The 20,597-nt window shown below is 44.0% G+C and overlaps 1 protein-coding gene across 1 annotated transcript in view; it reads left to right on the top strand.

Annotated features, from left to right (window-relative positions):
* The window catches only part of mtx2 (metaxin 2), a 95,757-nt gene that overhangs the window by 67,651 nt on the left and 7,509 nt on the right, over positions 1 to 20,597 (top strand). The window contains exons 6-8 of the mRNA XM_070875762.1: positions 6,867 to 6,959; positions 7,154 to 7,192; positions 7,894 to 8,019. Of these exons, the coding sequence (XP_070731863.1) occupies positions 6,867 to 6,959; positions 7,154 to 7,192; positions 7,894 to 8,019 (258 nt within the window). The remainder of the gene's footprint in view (positions 1 to 6,866; positions 6,960 to 7,153; positions 7,193 to 7,893; positions 8,020 to 20,597) is intronic.

Genomic DNA, 20,597 nt, shown 5'->3' on the forward strand with positions numbered 1-20,597 from the left:
AGGAAGTGGCTGCAGAGATAGTGGATGCATTGATTGTAATCTACCAGAATTCCCTGGACTCTAGAGGTGTCCCAGTGGATTGGAAAACCGCAAATGTAACACCCCTATTTAAGAAAGGAGCGAGACAGAAAGCAGGAAATTATAGACCAGTTAGCTTAATGTCTGTCATTTGGAAAATTAAGGAAGTAGTAGCAAGACATTTAGAAAATCATAATGCAGTCAAGCAGAGTCAGCATGGTTTTATAAAAGGGAAATCCTGTTTGACAAATTTGCTGAAGTTCTTTGAGGATGTAACCAGCAGGGTGGATAAAGGGGAACCAGTAGATATCGTGTATTTGGATTTCCAGAAGGCATTCGATAAGGTGCCACATAAAAGATTGCTGCACAAGATAAGAGCGAATGGGGTTGGAGGTAATATATTCGCATGGATAGTGGATTGGCTAACTAATAGAAAACAGAGATTCGGGATAAATGGGTCATTTTCAGGTTGGAAAACTAACTAGTGGGGTGCCACAGGGATCAGTGCTGGGGCCTCAACTATTTACAATCTATTAATGATTTGGATGAAGGGATAGAGTGTAATGTAGCTAAATTTGCTGATGATACAAAGATAGGTGGGAAAGCAAGCTGTGAGGAGGACGGAAAGAATATGCAAAGGGATATAGATAGGCTAAGTGAGTGGGCAAAAATTTGGCAGATGGCGTATAATGTGGGAAAATGTGAAGTTATCCACTTTGGTAGGAAAAATAAAAAAGCAAATTATTATTTAAATAGGGAGACATTACACAATGCTGCGTTAGAGGGATCTGGGAGTCATTGTACATGAAACACAAAGTTAGCATGCAGGTGTACAGCAAGTAATTAGGAAGGCAAATGGAATGTTGGCCTTTATTGCCAGGAGGATGGAGTCTGTCTTTCTTAGGCAGTCCCCCAGAGTTGAGGATGACTTGCTTCCACACTAAAATGAGATCTAAGGTAACATGAGACCGATGAGGGATCTACAGTCTCTGTCACAGGTGGGGCAGACAGTGGTTGGAGGGATAGGTGGATGGGGTGCTTGATTTGTCGTACGCTCCTTTCGCTGTTTGTACTTGGCTTCCGCGTGCTCTCGGCGAACAGACTAAGTGTTCGGTGGTTTCTCAAATGCACCTCCTCCACTTTGAACGGTCTTAGGTCAGGGATTTCCAAGAGTCGGTGGGGATGATGCATTTTTTCAAGGAGGCTTTGAGGGTATCCTTGAAATGTTTTCTCTGCCCTCCTGGGACTCGCCTGCCGTGACGTAGCTTAGAGTAGAGTGCTTGTTTCGGGAGTCTAGCATCGGGCATGCGGATAATGTGGCCCGCCACCGGAGTTGGTCGAGCATGGTCAATGCCTTGATGCTGGAGATGTTGGCCTGAGAGAGAAAGCTGATGGTGCGTCTATCCTGCCAATGAATTTTCAGGATTTTACGAAGGCAGCGTTGGTGGTACTTCTCCAGTGCTTTGAGGTGCCTACTGTACATTGTCCATGTCTCTGAAGTATAGAGGAGGGCGGGTATTACTATTGCTCTATAGACCATGAGCTTGTGTCAGGTTTGAGATCATGGACTTCAAACTCATTTCCTCAGGTGACTGAAAGCAGTGTTAGACTTCATCATCGATGTCTGTCCTTGCTCTTAGTAGGCTCTCAAGGTATGGGAAGTGGTCCACATTGTTCAAGGTCTCATCGTGGATCTTGATAACCGGAGAGCAGTACTATGTGATGGGGGCGGGGGGGGGGGTTTGATTGGTAGAGGACATTTGTCTTACTGATGTTTAATGTGAGGCCAAGACTCTTGTATGCTTCAGTGAAGGTGTCAACGATGGTTTGGAATTCGAACTCTGAGTACGCACAAATGTAAGCATCACCTGCATATTGTAATTCACTGACAGAGGTTGGAGCAACCTTGGATCTGGACTGGCAGCATCGGAGGTTTAACAATTTCCCGCTTGCCTTGTAGATTAACTCCACTCCAGTGGGGCACTTGTTAAGGGTGAGATGAAGCATTGCAGCGAGGAAGATTGAGAAGAGTGGTGGCGTGATGACAGAGCCTTGCTTGACCCTGGTCTGCACTTGTAGTGGGTCTGTGGTAGATACGTTGGTAAGAATCATGGCTTGCATGTCATTGTGAAGCAGGCAGAGGATGGTGACTAATTTTTGAGCACAGCCAAATTTGAGAAGGACACTCCATAATCTCTTGCGGTTGACATGGTCAAATGCATTTGTGAGGTCAAAGAAAGCCATGTACAGAGGTTGATGATGCTCCCTACATTTTTTTTGGATTTGTGCGGTGGATAGACAGGAAGGAAAAGGAGGTGGGGTAGCGTTACTGGTTAAGGAGGAGATTAACGCAATAGCAAGGAAAGACATTAGCGTGGATGATGTGGAATTTATATGGGTAGAGCTGCGAAACACCAAAGGGCAGAAAACGTTAGTGGGAGTTGTGCACAGACCATCAAACAGTAGTAAGGAGGTTGGGGAAGGCATCAAACAGGAAATTAGGGACGCGTGCAATAAAGGTACAGCAGTTATCATGGGTGACAGTAGCAATACTGTGGAGGAGTTGTTCCTGGAGTTTTTAAGGGATGGTTTTCTAGACCAATATGTCGAGGAACCAACTAGAGAGCTGGCCATCCTAGACTGGGTTTTGTATAACGAGAGAGGATTAATTAGCAATCTGGTCGTGCGAGGCCCCTTGGAAGAGTGACCATAATATGGTAGAGTTCTTCATTTAAGATGGAGAGTGACAGTTAATTCAGAGACTAGGGTCCTGAACTTAAAGAAAGGAAACTTCGATGGTATGAGATGTGAATTGGCTAGGATAGACTGGAGAATGATACTTAAAGGGTTGATGGTGGATAGGCAATGGCAGATATTTAAAGATCACATGGATGAACTACAACAATTGTACATCCCTATGTGATGTAAAAATAAAAAATGGAAGATGGCTCAACCGTGGCTAACAAGGGAAATTAGGGAAAGTGTTAAATCCAAGGAATAGGCATATAAATTGGCCAGAAAAAGCAGCAAACCTGGCAGAAATTTAGAATTCAGCAGAGGAGGACTAAGGGTTTAATTAGGAAGCGGAAAATAGAGTATGAGAGTAAGCTTGCAGGAAACATAAAAAGCAAAAGCTTTTATAGATATATGAAGAGAAAAAGATTAGTGAAGACTAATGTAGATCCCTTGCAGTCAGAATCAGGTGAATTCATAATGGGGAACAAGGAAATGGCAGACCAATTGAACAAATACTTTGGTTCTGTCTTCACTAAGGAAGACACGAATAACCTCCCGAAAATACTAGGGGACCGAGGGTCGAGCGAGAAGGGGGAACTGAGGGAAATTCTTATTCGTCAGGAAATGGTGCTAGGGAAATTGAAAGGACTGAAGGCCGATAAATCCCCAGGGCTTGACAGTCTGCATCCCAGTGTACTTGAGGAAGTGGCCCTAGAAATAGTAGATGCATTGGTGGTCATTTTCCAACATTTCATGGACTCTGGATCAGTTCCTAATGGATTGGAGGGTAGCTAATGGAACCCCACTTTTTAAAAAAGGAGGGAGAGAGAAACCGGAATTATAGACTGATTAGCCTGACATCGGTGATGGGGCAAATGCTGGAGTCACTTATTAAAAATGCAATAGCAGCGCATTTGGAAAGCAGTTACAGGATTTATGAAAGGGAAATCATGCTTGACAAATCTTCTAGAGTTTTTGAGGATGTAACTAGTAGAGTGGATAAGGGAGAACCAGTAGATTTAGTGTATTTAGACTTTCAAAAGGCTTTTGACAAGGTCCCACACAAGAGATTAGTGTGCAAAATTAAGGCACATGGTATTGGGGGGGTACTGAATTGACGTGGATAGAGAACTGGTTGGCAGACAGGAAGCAAAGAGTGGGAATAAATGGGTCCTTTTCAGAATGGCAGGCAGTGACTAGTGGATGTGCCGCAGGGTTCAGTGCTGGGACACCAGCTATTTACAATATACATTAATGATTTAGACGAAGAAATTGAATGTAATATCTTCAAGTTTGCAGAAGATACTTAGCTGGGTGGCAGTGCAAGCTGCGAGGAGGCTGCAGGGGGACTTGGACAGGTTAGGTGAATGGGCAAATGCATGGCAGATGCAGTATAATGTGGATAAGTGTGAGGTTATCCACTTTGGTGGCAAAAACAGGAAGGCAGATTATTATTGAATGGTGACAGATTAGTAAAAGGGGAGATGCAACGAGACCTGGGTGTCATGGTACATCAGTCATTGAAGGTAGGCATGCAGGTACAGCAGGCAGTAAAGAAAGCAAATGGCATGTTGGCCTTCATTGCGAGGGGATTTGAGTATAGAAGCAGTGATGTCTTGCTGCAGTTGTACAGGACCTTGGTGAGACCACACCTTGAATATTGTGTGCAGTTTTGGTCTCCTAATCTGAGGAAGGACGTGCTTGCTATTGAGGGAGTGCAGCGAAGGTTCACGAGACTAATTCCCAGGATGGCAGGACTGACAAAAGAGGAAATACTGTATCGGTTAGGCTTATACTCACTGGAATTTAGAAGAATGAGAAGGGATCTCATAGAAACGTATAAAATTCTGACGGGACTGGACAGGTTAGATACAGGAAGAATGTTCCCGATGTTGGGGAAGTCCAGAACCAGGGGACACAGTCTAAGGATAAGGGATAAGCCATATAGGACCGAGATGAGGAGAAACTTTTTCACCCAGAGAGTTGTGAACCTGTAGAATTCTCTACCACAGAAAGTTGTTGAGTCCAGTTCGTTGGACATATTCAAAAGGGAGTGAGATGGCCCTTGCGGCTAAAGGGATCAGGGGGTCTGGAGAGAAGGCTAGGGTGGGGTACTGAGGTTAAATGATCAGCCATGATCATATTGAATGCCGGTGCAGGCTCGAAGGACTGAATGGCCTGCTCTTGCGCCTATTTTCTATGTTTCTATGAAGATCATGTCCGTTGTGCCCCGTAGTGGCAGAATCTGCATTTCGACTCTGGCAGGAACTCTTCAGACACTGGGAGGAGACGATTGAGGAGGATTCTTGCAATGATTTTCCCTGCGGCAGACAGCAGGGAAATTCCTCTGTAATTACCGCAGTCGGACTTGTCTCCTTTCTTGAAGATGGTCACGATTACGGCATCTCTGAAATCCCCTGGCATGCTCTCCTCATTCCAGATAAGAGAGATGAGGTCATGGATTCTCATCGAGTACTTCTCTGCCGTGCTTTAGTACTTCGGCGGGGATTCCATCTGCTCCTGAGGCCTTGTTGTTTTTCATTTGTCGGATGGCCTTTACAACCTCATGCAGGGTTGGGATTGTGCCAAGGTGGTGATGGGTAGTGTGCTGTGGGATGGAGTCAAGGACACTCACGTCAAAGACAGAGTCTTGGTTGAGGAGATCCTCCAAGTGCTCCTTCCAGCGGGCACTGACTGCCACTCTGTCCTTGATGAGCACCTCTCCATTCTTGGCTCTATGGAATAGGACCTTGAGTGCTTGGGCCGTAGGTGGACTTGACTGCGCTAAAAAATCTGCGCACGTCGTGATTGTCAGCTAGATGCTGGATCTTTTGCACTTTTTCTACCCACCATTTGTTCTTTAGGTCACGAGTATTTTGTTGGACATCGGCCTTCAGTTGCTTGTAGTTCTGCTTTCTTTCACTCGAGTTGTCGAGTTGTTTCTAATTCAGGAATGCCTTGTGTTTGCGGTTTATTAGCTCCTGGATCTCCTGGTCATTTTCATCAAACCAGTCTTGATATTTTCTGGTAGAGTAACCAAGAGTCTCTTTGTAGGTGCTAGTTATGGTGGACTTGAGGGCAGGCCAGGCACGGCACTGTAGATGCTCTGCAGCTTCGGTTCATTGGAGGTTGCCAGGTTGGCTGTGAGGCGTTGGCTGAATAGGGCTTTCTTTGCAGGATCTTTGAGTGCTTCAGCGTTGACCGTTTTGCGGCAGCATTTCTGTTGCCCCCGCCGTTTTGAGGTTACGTTGATGGAGATAACGGAGCGGATTAGAAGGGATGGAGTATAAAAGTGGGGAAGTCCTGCTACAACTGTACAAGGCGTTGGTGAGAGCACACCTGGAGTACTGCATTCGGTTTTGGTCTCCTTATTTATGGAAGGATACACTTGCATTGGAGGCAGTTCAGAGAAGGTTCACGAGGTTGATTCCTGAGCTGAAGGGTTGTCTTGTGAAAGGTTGAGCAGGTTGGGCCTATACTCATTGGAGTTTAAAAGAATGAGAGGTAATCTTATTAAAACATATAAGATTCTGAGGGGGCTTGACAGGGTAGATGCAGAGAGGATGTTTCTCCTCGTGGAGAAATCTAGAAGTAGGGGACATAGTTTCAGAATAAGGGGTCGCCATTTCAAAATGGAAATGAGGAGGAATTTCTGCTGAGAGTCGTGAATCTTTGGAATGCTCTACCCCAGAGAGCAGTGGAGGCTGGGTCATTGAATATATTTAAGGTATAGATAGATTCTTGAATGATGAGGGAGTCGAGGGTTATGGGGAGCAGGCAGGGAAGTGGAGTTGAGGCTAAGATCAGATCAGCCATGATCTTATTGAATGGCGGAGCAGGCTCGAGGAGCCAAATGGCCTACTCCTCCTATTACTTATGTTCTTATGTAATTTCGTGAACAAAGAATTTACCTTTTTCATTAAATAATTACAGTGCAATCTACAGGTTTTAGAACGGTTTTGAATTCCATTTTTTCACAACTTGTGTATGGTTGGTAATATGATTAATTAAAAGAAAATCAATTGTGACTGTACAGTATTGGTGATCATCACTTGATTGCATTGTGAGTTGTTCTACTGTTGGCTCTTACATCTGCATAACTGTCCCTTTAGGGACACTCGCTCAGTGATGGATTGGATGAAATTCAGAAGGCTGAGATGAAAGCCTACACAGAACTGGTGAATAATATGCTGTTGACAGCAGAGGTATGTCAGACCAAAGGATTATTATATTCTTGTTTTAATATTGTAAAGCATGACAAACACTCTAGTTGGTCTTTTACTATTTCTGTTTTTAATGATTGCAGCTAAAGTTGTCATGTTTTATGTATTTTTGCAATTTGTAGTCATACGTGCAATTAGTTCTTGACTAACTTTTGGCAATATGTTTTATCCTGCAGCTTTACATACAATGGTGTGATGACAGCACTTCAGCAAAGGTGAGAAATCCTTCAGCATTTATGACATTTAAAAATGCATCAACATTGATGTTAGTTTTAATATCACAACACACATTGCATACTTTTGTTCCACTTTAAAAGCAGTTGCTTTCACAAATATCCTAATATAGGGTAACTTTATGCAATATTCCAAATATTCATGGATACATTTTTTCAAGATCAAGGAGTGCAAAGTTGCAGCATCTCAATAATCATTTTCTATGAATAAGAATTTGGAAAATGATTACAAGCCCAAAGTGTCTCGCAATATTTACAAGCTAGTAGTTAAGTAAATTTAACAAGAAACTTAAAACCTTTCACTTATGTGATCAATATCACATGTTTGCACCACAATACAATATGCTTTCATTAACCTCAGTCAAAAGGCAGCTTTAAGGACAGCAAGTGATTCAGAATGTAGAATTTACACTGATAAATAAATAAAACTTAAATGATAGCAAATTAGAGTCTGTAATGCAATCTTGGGGAGAAAGAGTCAGATAAGTCAAGACTGGTCTGATTGAGTTGGTGCTGCCTCATTCATTTATAAGTATCTATCAAAATGATCACAATATTGGTTAATTTTATTTATTTTAAATAGTGTACCACTCCAATTAAAGGATTAACTGGAGCTTTATGAAATTTCATGGATTGTGTAAAATTATAAACTTTTAATGGTCCAAGCTTTTTTGTGTTTTAAGATAACTCGTTCTAGATATGGCTCACCATATCCTTGGCCTCTAAACCATATATTGGCCTATCAGAAGCAATGGGAAGTGAGACGCAAGATGAAGGCAATTGGATGGGCTGGTAAAACACTTAAACAGGTCAGTCATTATTTTTCCAATGTTGCCACTGTTGCATTTATAACTTGTTTTCCAGCTCTAACCCAATGTTGATTTATAATATAAAAGTTTGTATTGCATGAAGCTATTCGTTATTTTAAAATAAGTTATTTTAAGCAAGACAGAATTTATATTTTTGGAAGATGTGCTTTTTAAATTTAAAATCATAGCAGATTTACCATACAATTCACACTATGGAATTCCCTCCCTAAACCCATCACATCTCCATCTCCCTCTCGTCCTTTAAGACCCGCTTGTTTGACCAAGCATTCGGTCACCCCTCTTAATACCTCTTCTTTGGCTTGGCATCTATATTTGACTGATTATGCCTCTGTAAAGACTTTGGGACATTTTTCTATAGTAGAATCCTAGAAATTTACAGCATGGAAGGAAGCCATTTTGGCCCATCATGTCCGCACCGGCCGACAGGGCTATCCACCCTAATCCCACTTTCCAGCTCTTGGTCTGTAGCCCTGTAGGTTACGACACTTCAAGTGCGCATCCAAGTACTTTTTAAATACGATGAGGGTTTTCGCCTCTGCTATCCTTTCAGGCAGTGAGTTCCAGACTCCCACCACCCTCTGGGTGAAGAAATTTCCCCTCAAATCCCCTCTAAACCTCCTACCAATTACTTTAAATCTATGCCCCCTGGTTATTGACCTCTCTGCTAAGGGAAATAGGTCCTTCCTATCCACTCCATCAAGGCCCCTCATTATTTTATACACTGCAATAAGGTCTCCCCTCAGCCTCCTCTGTTCCAAAGAAAACAAACCCAGCCTATTCCAATCTTTCCTCATAACTAAAATTCTCCAGTCCAGGCAACATCCTCGTAAATCTCCTCTGTACCCTCTCTAGTGCAATTACATCTTTCCTGTACTGTGGTGACCAGAACTGCATGCAATACTCTAGCTGTGACCTCACTAGTGTTTTATTCAGTTCAAACATAGCCTCCCTGCTCTTGTAATCAATGCCTCGGCTAATAAAGGCAAGTATTCCATATGCCTTCTTGACCACCTTATCTACTTGACCTGCTACCTTTAGGGATCTGTGGACATGCACTCCAAGGTCCCTTTGTTCTTCCACACTTCTCAGGTCGTACCATTTAATGTGTATGCACTTACCTTGTTAGCCCTCCCCAAATGCATTATCTCACACTTTTTAGGATTGAATTCCATTTTCCACTGTCCCACCTGACTAGTTCATTGATATCTTCCTGCAGTCTACAGCTTTCTTCTTCATTATCAACCACACAGCCGATTTTAGTGTCATCTGCAAACTTCTTAATCATACCCCCTACATTCAAGTCTTAAATCACTGATCTATATACCACAAAAAACAAGGGACCAAGTACTGAGCCCTGCGGGACCCCACTGGAAACAGCCTTCCAGTCATAAATATACCCATCAACCATTACCCTTTGCTTCCTGCCTCTGAGTCAATTTTGGATCCAACTTGCCACTTTGCCCTGGATCCCATGGGCTTTTACTTTTGTAACCAGTCTGCCATGTGGGACCTTATCAAAAGCCTTGCTAAAATCCATATACACTACATCAAACCCACTACCCTCATCAACCCTCCTTGTTACCTCCTCAAAAAATTCAATCAAGTTAGTCAGACACGACCTTCCTTAACAAATCTTATGCTGACTGTCCTTAATTAATCTGTGTCTTTATAAATGAAGATTTATCCTGTCCCTCAGAATTTTTTCCAATAATTTTCCCACCATCGAGGGTACGCTGACTGGCCTGCAATTGCTCGGTCTATCCCTTTCTCCCTTTTTAAACAAGGATACAACATTACCAATCCTCCAGTCCTCCGGCACCACAACTGTAGCCAGAGAGGATTGGAAAATAATGGTCAGAGCCTCTGCTATTTCCTCCTTTGTTTCTCTTAACAGCCTGGGATACATTTCACCTGGGCTTGGGGATTTATCCCCTTTCAAAGCTGCTAAGCCCCTTAATATTTCCTCTTTCACCATGTTTATTTTATATAATATTTCACACTCCCTGATTGCAATGTCTGCATCGCCCCTATCTTTTGTGAAAACAGATGCAAAATATTCATTAAGGACCATACCCACATCTTCCGCCTCCAGACACACATTACCTTTGTGCTCTCTAATAGGCACTACTCTTTCTGTAGTTATCCTCTTGCTTTTAATGTATTTAGAAAACATCTTTGGGTTTTCCGTGATTTTACTTGCCAAACCTTTTTCATGCTCTCTCTTTGCTTTCCTAATTTCCTTTTTAATTGCACTCTTGCACTTTCTATACTCATCTAGAATTTCTGCAGTATTGAGCCCTCGGTATCTGTTATAAGCTTCCTGTTTTTCCTTTATTCTACCCTGTATGTGTCTCGACATCCAGGGGGCTCTAGATTTGTTAGTCCTGCCCTTGTTCTTTAAGGGAACAGATTTGCTCTGAACCCTCAGGATCACCTCCTTGAATGCCTCCCACTGCTCTGACTGATTTATCTTCAAGTAGTTGTTTCCAATCCACTTTGGCGAAATCCCATCTCAGCTTAGCAAAATTGGCTTTTCTCCAATTGAGAACTTTTATTCCTGGTCTATCTTTGTCCTTTTCCATAACTACCCTAAATCTAATTGAATTATGATCACTAGCACCAAAATGCTCTCACTGATACCCCTTCCACCTGCCCAGCTTCATTCCCTAAAACTAAGTCCAGAACGGCCCCCTCCCTTGTTGCGCTTGTTACATACTGGCTAAAAATGTTCTCCTGAATGCATTTTCTGAATTCGGCACCCTCTATACCTTTCACACTAATTTTATCTCCATTAATATTAGGGTAGTTGAAATTCCCTACTATTACTGCAGTATAGTTTTCGCACTTTTCAGAAATGTGCCGACATATTTGCTCTTCTATCTCACTCTTGACTGTTTGGGGGTCTATAATACATTCCCAGCAGTGTGATCGCCCCTTTTTTCTTCTTCAATTCAACCCATATGGCCTCATTTGATGATCCTTCTAACATATCATCCCTCCTCACAGCTTTAATTGTTTCTTTAATCAATACTGCGACCGCCCCTCTTTTTTTTTTTAATCCCCCCCTCTATCCGGTCTGAAAACCCTGTAACCAGGAATTTTTAACATAAAAACATAAGAAATAGGAGCAGGCCATACAGCCCCTCGAGCTTGCTCCGCCATTTAATACGGTCATGGCTGATCCGACCATGGACTCGGGTCCACTTCACCAGCCGCTCGCCATAACCCCTCATTCCCATATCGTTTAAGAACCTGTCTTAAATTTATTCAGTGTCCCAGCTTCCACAGCTCTCTGAGGCAGCAAATTCCACAGATTTACAACCCTCATGGAAGAAATTTCTCCTCATCTCTGTTTTAAATGGGTGGCCCCTTATTTTAAGATCGTGCCCTCTAGTACTAGTCTCCCCCATCAGTGAAAACATCCTCTCTGCATCCACCTTGTCAAGCCCTCTCATAATCTTATACGTTTCGCTAAGATCACCTCTCATTCTTCTGAATTTCAATGAGTAGAGGCCCAACCTACTCAACCTTTCCTCATAAACCAACCCCCTCATCCTCGGGATCAACCTAGTGAACCTTCTCTGAACTGCCTCCAATGCAAGTATATCCTTTCGTAAATATGGAAACCAAAACTGCATGCAGTATTCCAGGTGTGGCCTCACTAAAACCCTGTACCACTGTAGCAAGACTTCCCTGCTTTTATACTCCATCCCCTTTGCAATAAAGGCCAAGATTCCATTGGCCTTCCTGATCACTTGCTGTACCTGAATACTAACCTTTTGTGTTTCATGCACAAGTACCCCCAGGTCCCACTGGACTGCAGCACTTTGCAATCTTTCTCCATTTAAATAATAACTTGCTCTTTGATTTTTTTTTTGCTGAAGTGCATAACCTCACACTTTCCAACATTATACTCCATCTGCCAAATTTTTGCCCACTCACTTAGCCTGTCTATTTCCTTTTGCAGATTTTTTTTGTTCTCCTCACACATTGCTTTTTCTCCCATCTTTGTATAATCGGCAAACTTGGCTACGTTACACTCGTCCCTTCCTCCATGTTGTTAATATAGATTGTAAATAGTTGGGGTCCCAGCACTGATCCCTACGGCACCCCACTGGTTACTGATTGCCAACCCGAGAATGAACCATTTATCCCGACTCTCTGTTTTCTGTTCGTTTGCCATTCCTCTAACCATGCTAATATATTGCCCCCAACCCCATGAACTTTATCTTGTGCAGTAACCTTTTATGTGGCACCTTGTCAACTGCCTTCTGGAAGTCCAAATACACCACATCCACTGGTTCCCCTTTATACACCCTGTTCATTACATCCTCAAAGAATTCTAACAAATTTGTCAAACATGACTTCCCCTTCATAAATCCATGCTGACTCTGCCTGACCGAATTTTGCTGCCATACCGGCCCTTCGTTCAACCATGTCTCAGTAATGACTCTCTATATAAATGCAAGTTGTTGCTGTTGCCCCCACACTTTCAAAATCTACATTTGTAAGACATAGAAAATGAAAATACTAGACTAAATTATTAAATTAATCAGAGCCCAGCACTACATCAAGTGACTGATGTAAACTCACTTCTATACGATGGCTTTACATAAATACACCATTCAATCAAAATTCAGAGAAGTTTTACACTGGGCAACATTATGCTACTATTGGTCAACATCACCCAAGGACGCGAGAAGATCAACCAACAAAAATGTAAGCAGATTGAACACTACAATTTTAAACTCCTTCATGTTGACTTTATAAAGTAATAAACTACTCCCACACTTTGATTAAACATCATAGCCTGTGGCCTTGGCAGCTCATCTACTGTGAAGCTGTTTATTGCCTACACACTTCTTCTGACAATTTATTACTTAAATATGCAACATGATCCTCACAATATTAGTCATCACTGTACTGTTTCAACATGACATCCTCTAACTTGTGCTCTATTGATTTTAGCAATTTATTTCAGCATTTATTTGGTTTGTTAATTGTTGCTCAACAGTGACAGGACATTTAAGTATTCCCTCGATCTTCCAGCTCCATCCTTAACTAGTTCAATACCATTCATGGAGTATGTATGTCATCCATTTTTATCTTTAAATGAGTAATACCATATATTTATCTATATTGAATTTCATCTGCCAGTGTTCTGCCCAGTTAGATTTTATCTGGCTCATTATCTAGTTACTTGGCTGCCTCATCAGCCTTAACTGCCACCCACCTCAATTTAGTATCATCTGTAATTTTGACTAGTTTGCATTGAGTTTCTGAATACAATTTGAAATTATAGGAAGTGTCTCAAATTGGAGGATGCCATGCTGAAAGTTTCCAATACATCATTCAGACTGCACCCATAGTACTGTTTAGTTTTGGTCACCAACGTACAGAAGACACATTAAAGTTCTGAACTGATGCAGAGAACACCCATGAACGTTGATTCCTTCTGTCAGACAATTGAGTTATGAGGAAAAACTGGAGAGATTTGGGTTCATGAGCAATGTTCCTGCCAAGTTGTGCACTGCACAGCGGAGCACAGTCATCTGCAAGGTCCAGCGCAGGCTGCTCACCAGTTTTTACATTGTAAATACCGCACATGTGCAGAAATTTAAAGAGACCGCACATTAAAAGAAACAGGCCGTGCAGAACAAACGGCAGCTCACAGGGAACATTTGCTCATGAGTCTTCCTAGGAAATCACCTGAGAGGCAATCTTGTTGAAGTATGTATGGTCGTACACAATATGGAAAAGGTAAATGTAAGAACACTTCTTCAAGGTAACCTGATGGAACAAGAGGCATACTTAAGACTGCTAACCAGCCTTGATGTCAGTTTTTGATAGTAGCACACTCACCTTTGAATCACAAGGCTGTGGATTTGAGCCCCACTCCACAGACTTGAGCACATAATCTAAGCTGACACTTCAGTGGAGTACTGAGATTGTGCTGCACTATCAGTGGTACTTTTTTTCAGATGAGACGTTAAATTGACGCCCCTTCTCCTCTCTCGGGTGGATGTAAAATATACCACTGCACGATTTGAAAAAGAGCAGGAGAGTTTTCCCAGTGTCCTTGCTAATATTTATCCCTCAACCAACATCACTAAAACAGATTATTTGGTCATTTATCTCATTGCTATTTGTGGGATTTTGCTTTTCACAAATTGGCTGCTGCGTTTCCTTGTATTACCGACAGTGGCTATACTTCAAGAGTTCTTCATTGGCTGTAAAGCGCTTTGGGATGTCCTGAGGTGGTGAATTGTGCTTGTACTGTACAAGTGCAAATTCTTAAAATTAAATTCTTCATGTACAGAGAGTGGTCAACATCTGGAATGGACTTCTGGAGAAAAACCTTGCAATCATTTAAGAGACAGTAGGATTTTATGATTGAATGATTGTAGCTTTTTCTAAAAGGTTGAGCTAAGAGGCTTCCTTCCTCCCCTGTATTTAGCTTGTAACTGGTGGCTTTCAAAGGGATTTTACATATAGGATAATGTATTGTTGAAAGTGAGTCATTAGTTCCAGGTGACTTCAGTAAAAGTGCAGTTTGAACTGTTCAAGGTAGCTGAACAGTCCAATACGCGAACCACAGTCTCTGTCACAGGTGGGGTAGGTAGTCGTTGAAGGAAGGGGGGGTGGGATTGGTTTGCCGCACGCTCTTTCGACTGCCTACTCTTGTTTTCTGCATGCTCTGGGCGATGAGATTCGAGATGCTCAGCGCCCTCCCGGATGCTCTTCCTCCACTTCGGGCAGTCTCTGGCCAGAGACTCCCAGGTGTCAGTGCGAATGTTGCACTTTATCAGGGAGGCTCTGAGGGTGTTCTTGTAATGTTTCCTCTGCCCACCTTTGGCTCGTTTGCCATGAAGGAGTTCCGAGTAGAGCGCTTGCGTTGGGAGTCTTGTGTCAGGCATGTGAACAATGTGGCCTGCCCAGCGGAGCTGATCAAGTGTGGTCAGTGCTTCAATGCTGGGGATGTTGGCCTGGCCAAGGATGCTGATGTTGGTGCGTCTGCCCTCTCGGGATTCGTAGGATCTTGCAGAGACATCGTTGGTGGTATCTCTCCAGCGACTTGAGGTGTCTGCTGTACATGGTTCATGTCTTTGAGCCATACAGGAGGGCAGGTATTACTACAGTCCTGTAGATCATGAGCTTGGAGAGTTTTGAGGGTCTGGTCTTCAAACACTCTTTTCCTCAGGTGGCCGAAGGCTGCACTGGCGCTCTGGAGGCGGTGTTGAATCTCGTCAATGCCTGCTCTTATTGATGAGGCTCCCGAGGTATGAAAAATGGTCCACGTTGTCCAGGGTTGCGCCGTGGATATTGATGACGGGGGGGGGGGGGGGGGGGGGAAGGGCAGTGCTGTGCGGTGAGGACAGGTTGGTGGAGAACCTTTACCTTCTTACGGATGTTTAGCATAAGGCCCATGCTTTCGTATGCCTCAGTAAAAACGTCGACTATGTTCTGGAGTTCCGCCTCTATGTGTGCAGACGCAGGCATCAACTGTGTACTGTAGCTCGACGACAGAGGAATGGGGTGGTCTTGGACCTGGCCTGGAGACGGCGAAGGTTGAACAGGTTCCCACTGGTTCTGTAGTTTAGTTCCACTCCAGCGGGGAGCTTGTTGACTGAGGTGGAGCAAGGCAGCAAAGAAGATTGAGAAGAGGGTTGGGGCGATGACGCAGCCATGTTTGACACTGGTCCGGACGTGGATTGGGTCTGTAATGAACCTGTTGGTAAGGATCACAGCCTGCATGTCGTCGTGGAGCAGGCGAAGGATGGTGACGAACTTTTGGGGGCATCTGAAGCGGAGGAGTACGCTCCATAGACCCTCGCGGTTGACAGTGTCAAAGGCCTTTGTAAGGTCGAAGAAGGCCATGTATAAGGGCTGGTGCTCTGCAAAGATCGTGTCGTTGTGCTCTGTAGGGGAAGAAATCCGCACTGTGACTCCAGGAGGAGCTCCTCGGCCACAGGGAGAAGACGGTTGAGGAGGACTCTAGCGACGACTTTCCCAGTGGCTGATAGGGAGATTCCTCTAATGCTGCCACAGTCAGACGCCCCCCTTTTTAAAGATGGTCGCGCTGATGGTCTTGGGGCCCGCTGAAAGGAGCACTTTGAAGATCTCCTCAATTGAGACTCTGCCTTTGACCCGAATGTTCTTGACTCCATCCCGCAGCATGCCACCCGCCACCAGCTCGGCAAAACCCCAACATTGCACGAGGTAAAAAAAGCCATAAGACAGCTTAAAAAAAACAACAAGGCTAGAGGAGCAGATTGGATCCCCACTGAGGCACTGAAGTATGGCGGAGAGGCGCTGTTGGCACGAATACATGACCTCTCTCTGAGAGGAGAGCATGCCGGGAGATCTGAGATGCAGTGATTTTAATATGCTCTAATTGGTTCACAGTTAATCCCTGACAATATAGTGAAGACAACATAATTTTGTACTTGACCTCAGCCTGCCATCACACGCACGCAGCACATAGACACAACCTTGGGTTAAGATGTGGGGCAAGCATATGTTATTGAGTCATGAAGGATGAGCATAGGAGTTGAAATTAGATGTAAATATCACAATATAAATATAGTTTTTAATTTTACTTTGGAAGGACTGTGTGTGTTTGGGTATTGGCATGGAAAGGCAATAAGTAGTAAGACGAGGCTGAAAGATGGCAGTTCACTCTGGAGATTATCTGTGGTATGTAGGTATTCTTTTGCGAGAACACTTATTTAGTGGTTGGAGGTATTTATTCTTTTTGATCAGAGCTCTGAATTGGTCTTCCTCACTGCATCATCTCCATCAATGTGACACTGTCCTCCTCAATCTCATACTATGTGCCTGAAGCCTCATGAGACTGCTCCTTATCCTGCTCCAGGCCTACTCTTTGGATGGCACTATTATGCATCATGCAAAAAATTGTGATTTTGGAGACTTTGGCGAGACTGTAGAGCAGTACCCTACCCAAGTGACCCAAGCAGTTGTTGTTTCAGCATCCCTATGATGTGTATTACAGTAACTGGGAGTTGGGGGGGGGTGGCATGTTCCGCATTGTATCTGCATTCTGCTGCAATGTGGGGTTTCTACAAGAGGTAGTTCTGGTGTCCCAACAGTCATCTGCTCATTCTCTGGGGACTGTCAAATAATGTAAGCTGAGTAATAAAAGCATTACCTATATGTCCTGGATAATGGGAATTAACATTCAAAATAATATTTCTGTGGTATGAATTAGTATCCCTTCCTGTTGATGTATAGATTTGAGTTGAAGTGTGCAGCCCTGATGGACAAATGGATGCACCAATAACACTCGACTCTTGGGAAGCCTGTCAGATGCTAAAAGTTCTGTGCCCTCCAATTGATGGAAAGTGATAAGGAGTTTCCCCATGGGACTAAATTTTCCTTTCATTTTCAGCGGGTTCTCTGCAATTTTCTCGGCAGTACAGCTGTTTTTCTGCCCGGCGAATGTTTTCCCTTTTGTTTTTCAATGGTATCGCCCAAATCTGAAAACGCCTGCCGGGACTAAACCACCGATGTGCACCGCCAAGAAAATCGGCAGGCGTAAGTTTTGTCTCAACGGAAGCTCGTCCAGAGCGCCAAGGGAACCGCCCTGTAAAAGCTGCTTAAACAGGGTGGTAGGTGAGTACTCTGCAAAGAAAGGTAAGTTGAAGGTTCTTTTTTTAAAAAAAAATTTTTTAAAACAGCGATTAGGTGTAAAAGTGCCTTGGGAACGTTTTTTTTTGTAGTGAACATTTTTTTTTAAGTTTCCCCCTCCCTCCCCCTCACTAGGCCCAACCGCAGCCTTGAACTAAATTTTTAACAAAACGCCTGTTTTACTTAGTTTCCCCTTAACTGCTGCGAAAACCGCCGTGAATAATGGTGCAAGATCCATTTTCTCACCGGGCGATTAGTTTTACTTAAAAGTGGAAATTTTCACCAGCGTTACTTACCAAACGTTAGTGGTTTATCTGGGCGGGCAATTGGGTGTTGAGGGACTCTCTGGAAAGTGAAACCCATGGTGTCAATCATTTGCTTTATATGGCTTGATTGGCAGATGTCTCCCTGCAGTGGCTTGGATATGTCCTGTTGCATAGTTGCCAACCTTGACCGGGAAGAGCTGACCTCGTCCTTAAACTTGTCTATCAATCCACATGCAGCAGGCAGCATAGCTCAGTCACCACTTCCACAATCAGGTGGAGGTGCCGAAGAGTGATCTACGTAAGAACATAAGAGTTAGGAGTAGGAGCGTGTTCCGCTATTCAATGAGATCTTGGCTGGTCATCTACCTCAGCTCCAGCTTCCCGCACTATCCCAATATCCCTCGAGTGCATTAGTATTCAAAGTATCCAAGTATATCTGACATCCTGAAGTACAAGTGATGTAGTCTGCAAGTAAGGGCCCTCTGGTATTGACTGCAGCAAATCTACCCCCTGAGGTGTGAACCTGAAGATGATGTGCCCTTGTGAATTGATTAGAAACATAGCGAAATATAGAAATATACAACGCAGAAGGAGACCATTTTGGCCCATCGTGTCAGGGCCAGCTGACAAAGAGCTGCATGGCTCTCGGTCAGCAGCTCTGAAGGTTACATATAAACCAATGAACAATGGCAGAAAGGTAAAGAGCAATCAGTCCGCCCCACTGTAGGGTGTTTGTTTTTCATATCCACTATGGCGTGGTGTGCCAACATGTAGTTGGCCCCAAGAACTCCCGAACCGGGCTGTTCCCGCTTCATTAAAATGCACACTCATTTTGTTATGTTAAGTCCTAACTCTCTGGTTACGGGTTTCAACACTGCCCCAGCCTGTTCATTACCCTTAAAACCCGCCAGTGTAAATGGGACTCCGCTCGACCATGGGGAAGTGGTCGGATTTGGTGAGTGGACAACCGTGCTAGAGGCTTCTGTATATACTAAATACCTTCCCCTGTTTCCACCTTCACATCCACACATGGCCTGCCCCACTCATCATATATGGGCGGACACAGGTATTCTGGCTTGGCGCAACGTCAAAGCCGGGGTGCCAACGCATTGGGTCCCTTTTCTCCCACTGCTGCACCCAGCTTTCCTCCACCCGTACCTATAACCTGCTGTAATGCGGCTACTAAAATCTGTACTGGGTCATCGGCTATCTCCTTCTCTCTTATTCCTGTCTCAGCACCCTCGTACCCTGGCTTCCCTCCTTTTGAGAGCCTACAATCCTTGCTGCAGTGTTCCAACTTCCCACAGTTAAAAAAACTTGCCTTTAGATCGACCTGCACTACCTCCCTCTTGTCTCCATTCTTTTGCCTAACCTCTCCTTTAATCATGCACCTTCCCTTTTAGTTTCTCCTCCTCCCCTTGCCTGGACTTAAAAGCTAGAGTTAATCTTCTCAGCAACCCTGCCTCTGTATTCTGGAGATTGTCTTCGACCTTTGCATTGAGCCATGGCAAACTGTTAGCCATTACTTTTCTCAGCCAATGGTTTCTGGGTTCCTCCATTAAGTCTGCCGTTACTAGATTTCCTCCAGTGGCCCTTAAACAAGTCAGTCACAGTCTTATCTATTGGGTGATTTGTTTACTTGCTGCCTAGTCTTCTACCTGCCAGAATGGACTACCCTGACTGTACCCTAGCGCTGCCAAGATTTTCTCCTTTAAGCCCTGTGGGGTTCCTCCACCTAACTTGGTGGATGTCGACAAGCTCTGATAAAGCTTCCCCTCTAGCGAGAGCAGTGTTCGCTTCACTTTCTCCTCCTCACTGCAGTTATTTATACCCACTATCTGCTCTATATTAGCAAAATAAACGGAGACATCTCCTCCTTGCTTTAACTTTACTACACCCGTCAGCATCTCCTGCAGCTGAAGCGGCGTGTATGGGATCACACAGTCGCTCTGTAATGATGCCGGACTACCATTTGGTGGGGGTGGGCCGAATTTCTGCTGTCTCAAAGGACACATCGGTTTCGGGGGTCCCGGTACCTCGGGAGTCGGCCGATGCTCGCTATACTCGGGCCCATCGTTTGACTCTTTCCCCTCTGGATCCCAACTTCCTCGCCTGTTCCGGGTGCCATGAGACAAACCATCCCTTTGGCCCCGTCTAACTCTGCCGTTAGCTTGCTCATCTTTTCCTTACAAGGTCCGTGATCTGCCCTCTTGTAATCCTGTTTCTGCGCTACCTGATAGGCTATCTTAATTTTCCTGAGCTATTCCTCTGCCTCTTTGACTTTTTCTAAGTGCCTTTCACTTTGCTCGTTGTAGGTCTGCTGCTGCTTTTTACACTCTGTCACTTGGCACTGTAAATACTCTAAGTGATTCCGCGCCATTTCCTCCCTCATACCGTGGTCCTGCCTTTCTTTCTCGAAACTGGCTACTTCGCCTTTTAACTTTTTATTTTCCTCTGCCAGCTTTCCGACCCTTTCTCTTAATAGATGTGCCTGAGCCAAATCGCCTTCTCTTTTGGCCCTTTTTCCTGCGGATCCCCAGAGTGCAGCATTTCCTGTGCCCATGGCTCTGAAATGTCCAATTTGTTGCATAAATTTGCAGTTACCTTAGCCTCCGTGGACTTTCTGCGACTGTTCTTAGCTGC

The sequence above is a fragment of the Pristiophorus japonicus genome, chromosome 3, assembly GCF_044704955.1.
Source record: "Pristiophorus japonicus isolate sPriJap1 chromosome 3, sPriJap1.hap1, whole genome shotgun sequence".
NCBI classification, from domain to species: Eukaryota; Metazoa; Chordata; class Chondrichthyes; family Pristiophoridae; genus Pristiophorus; species Pristiophorus japonicus.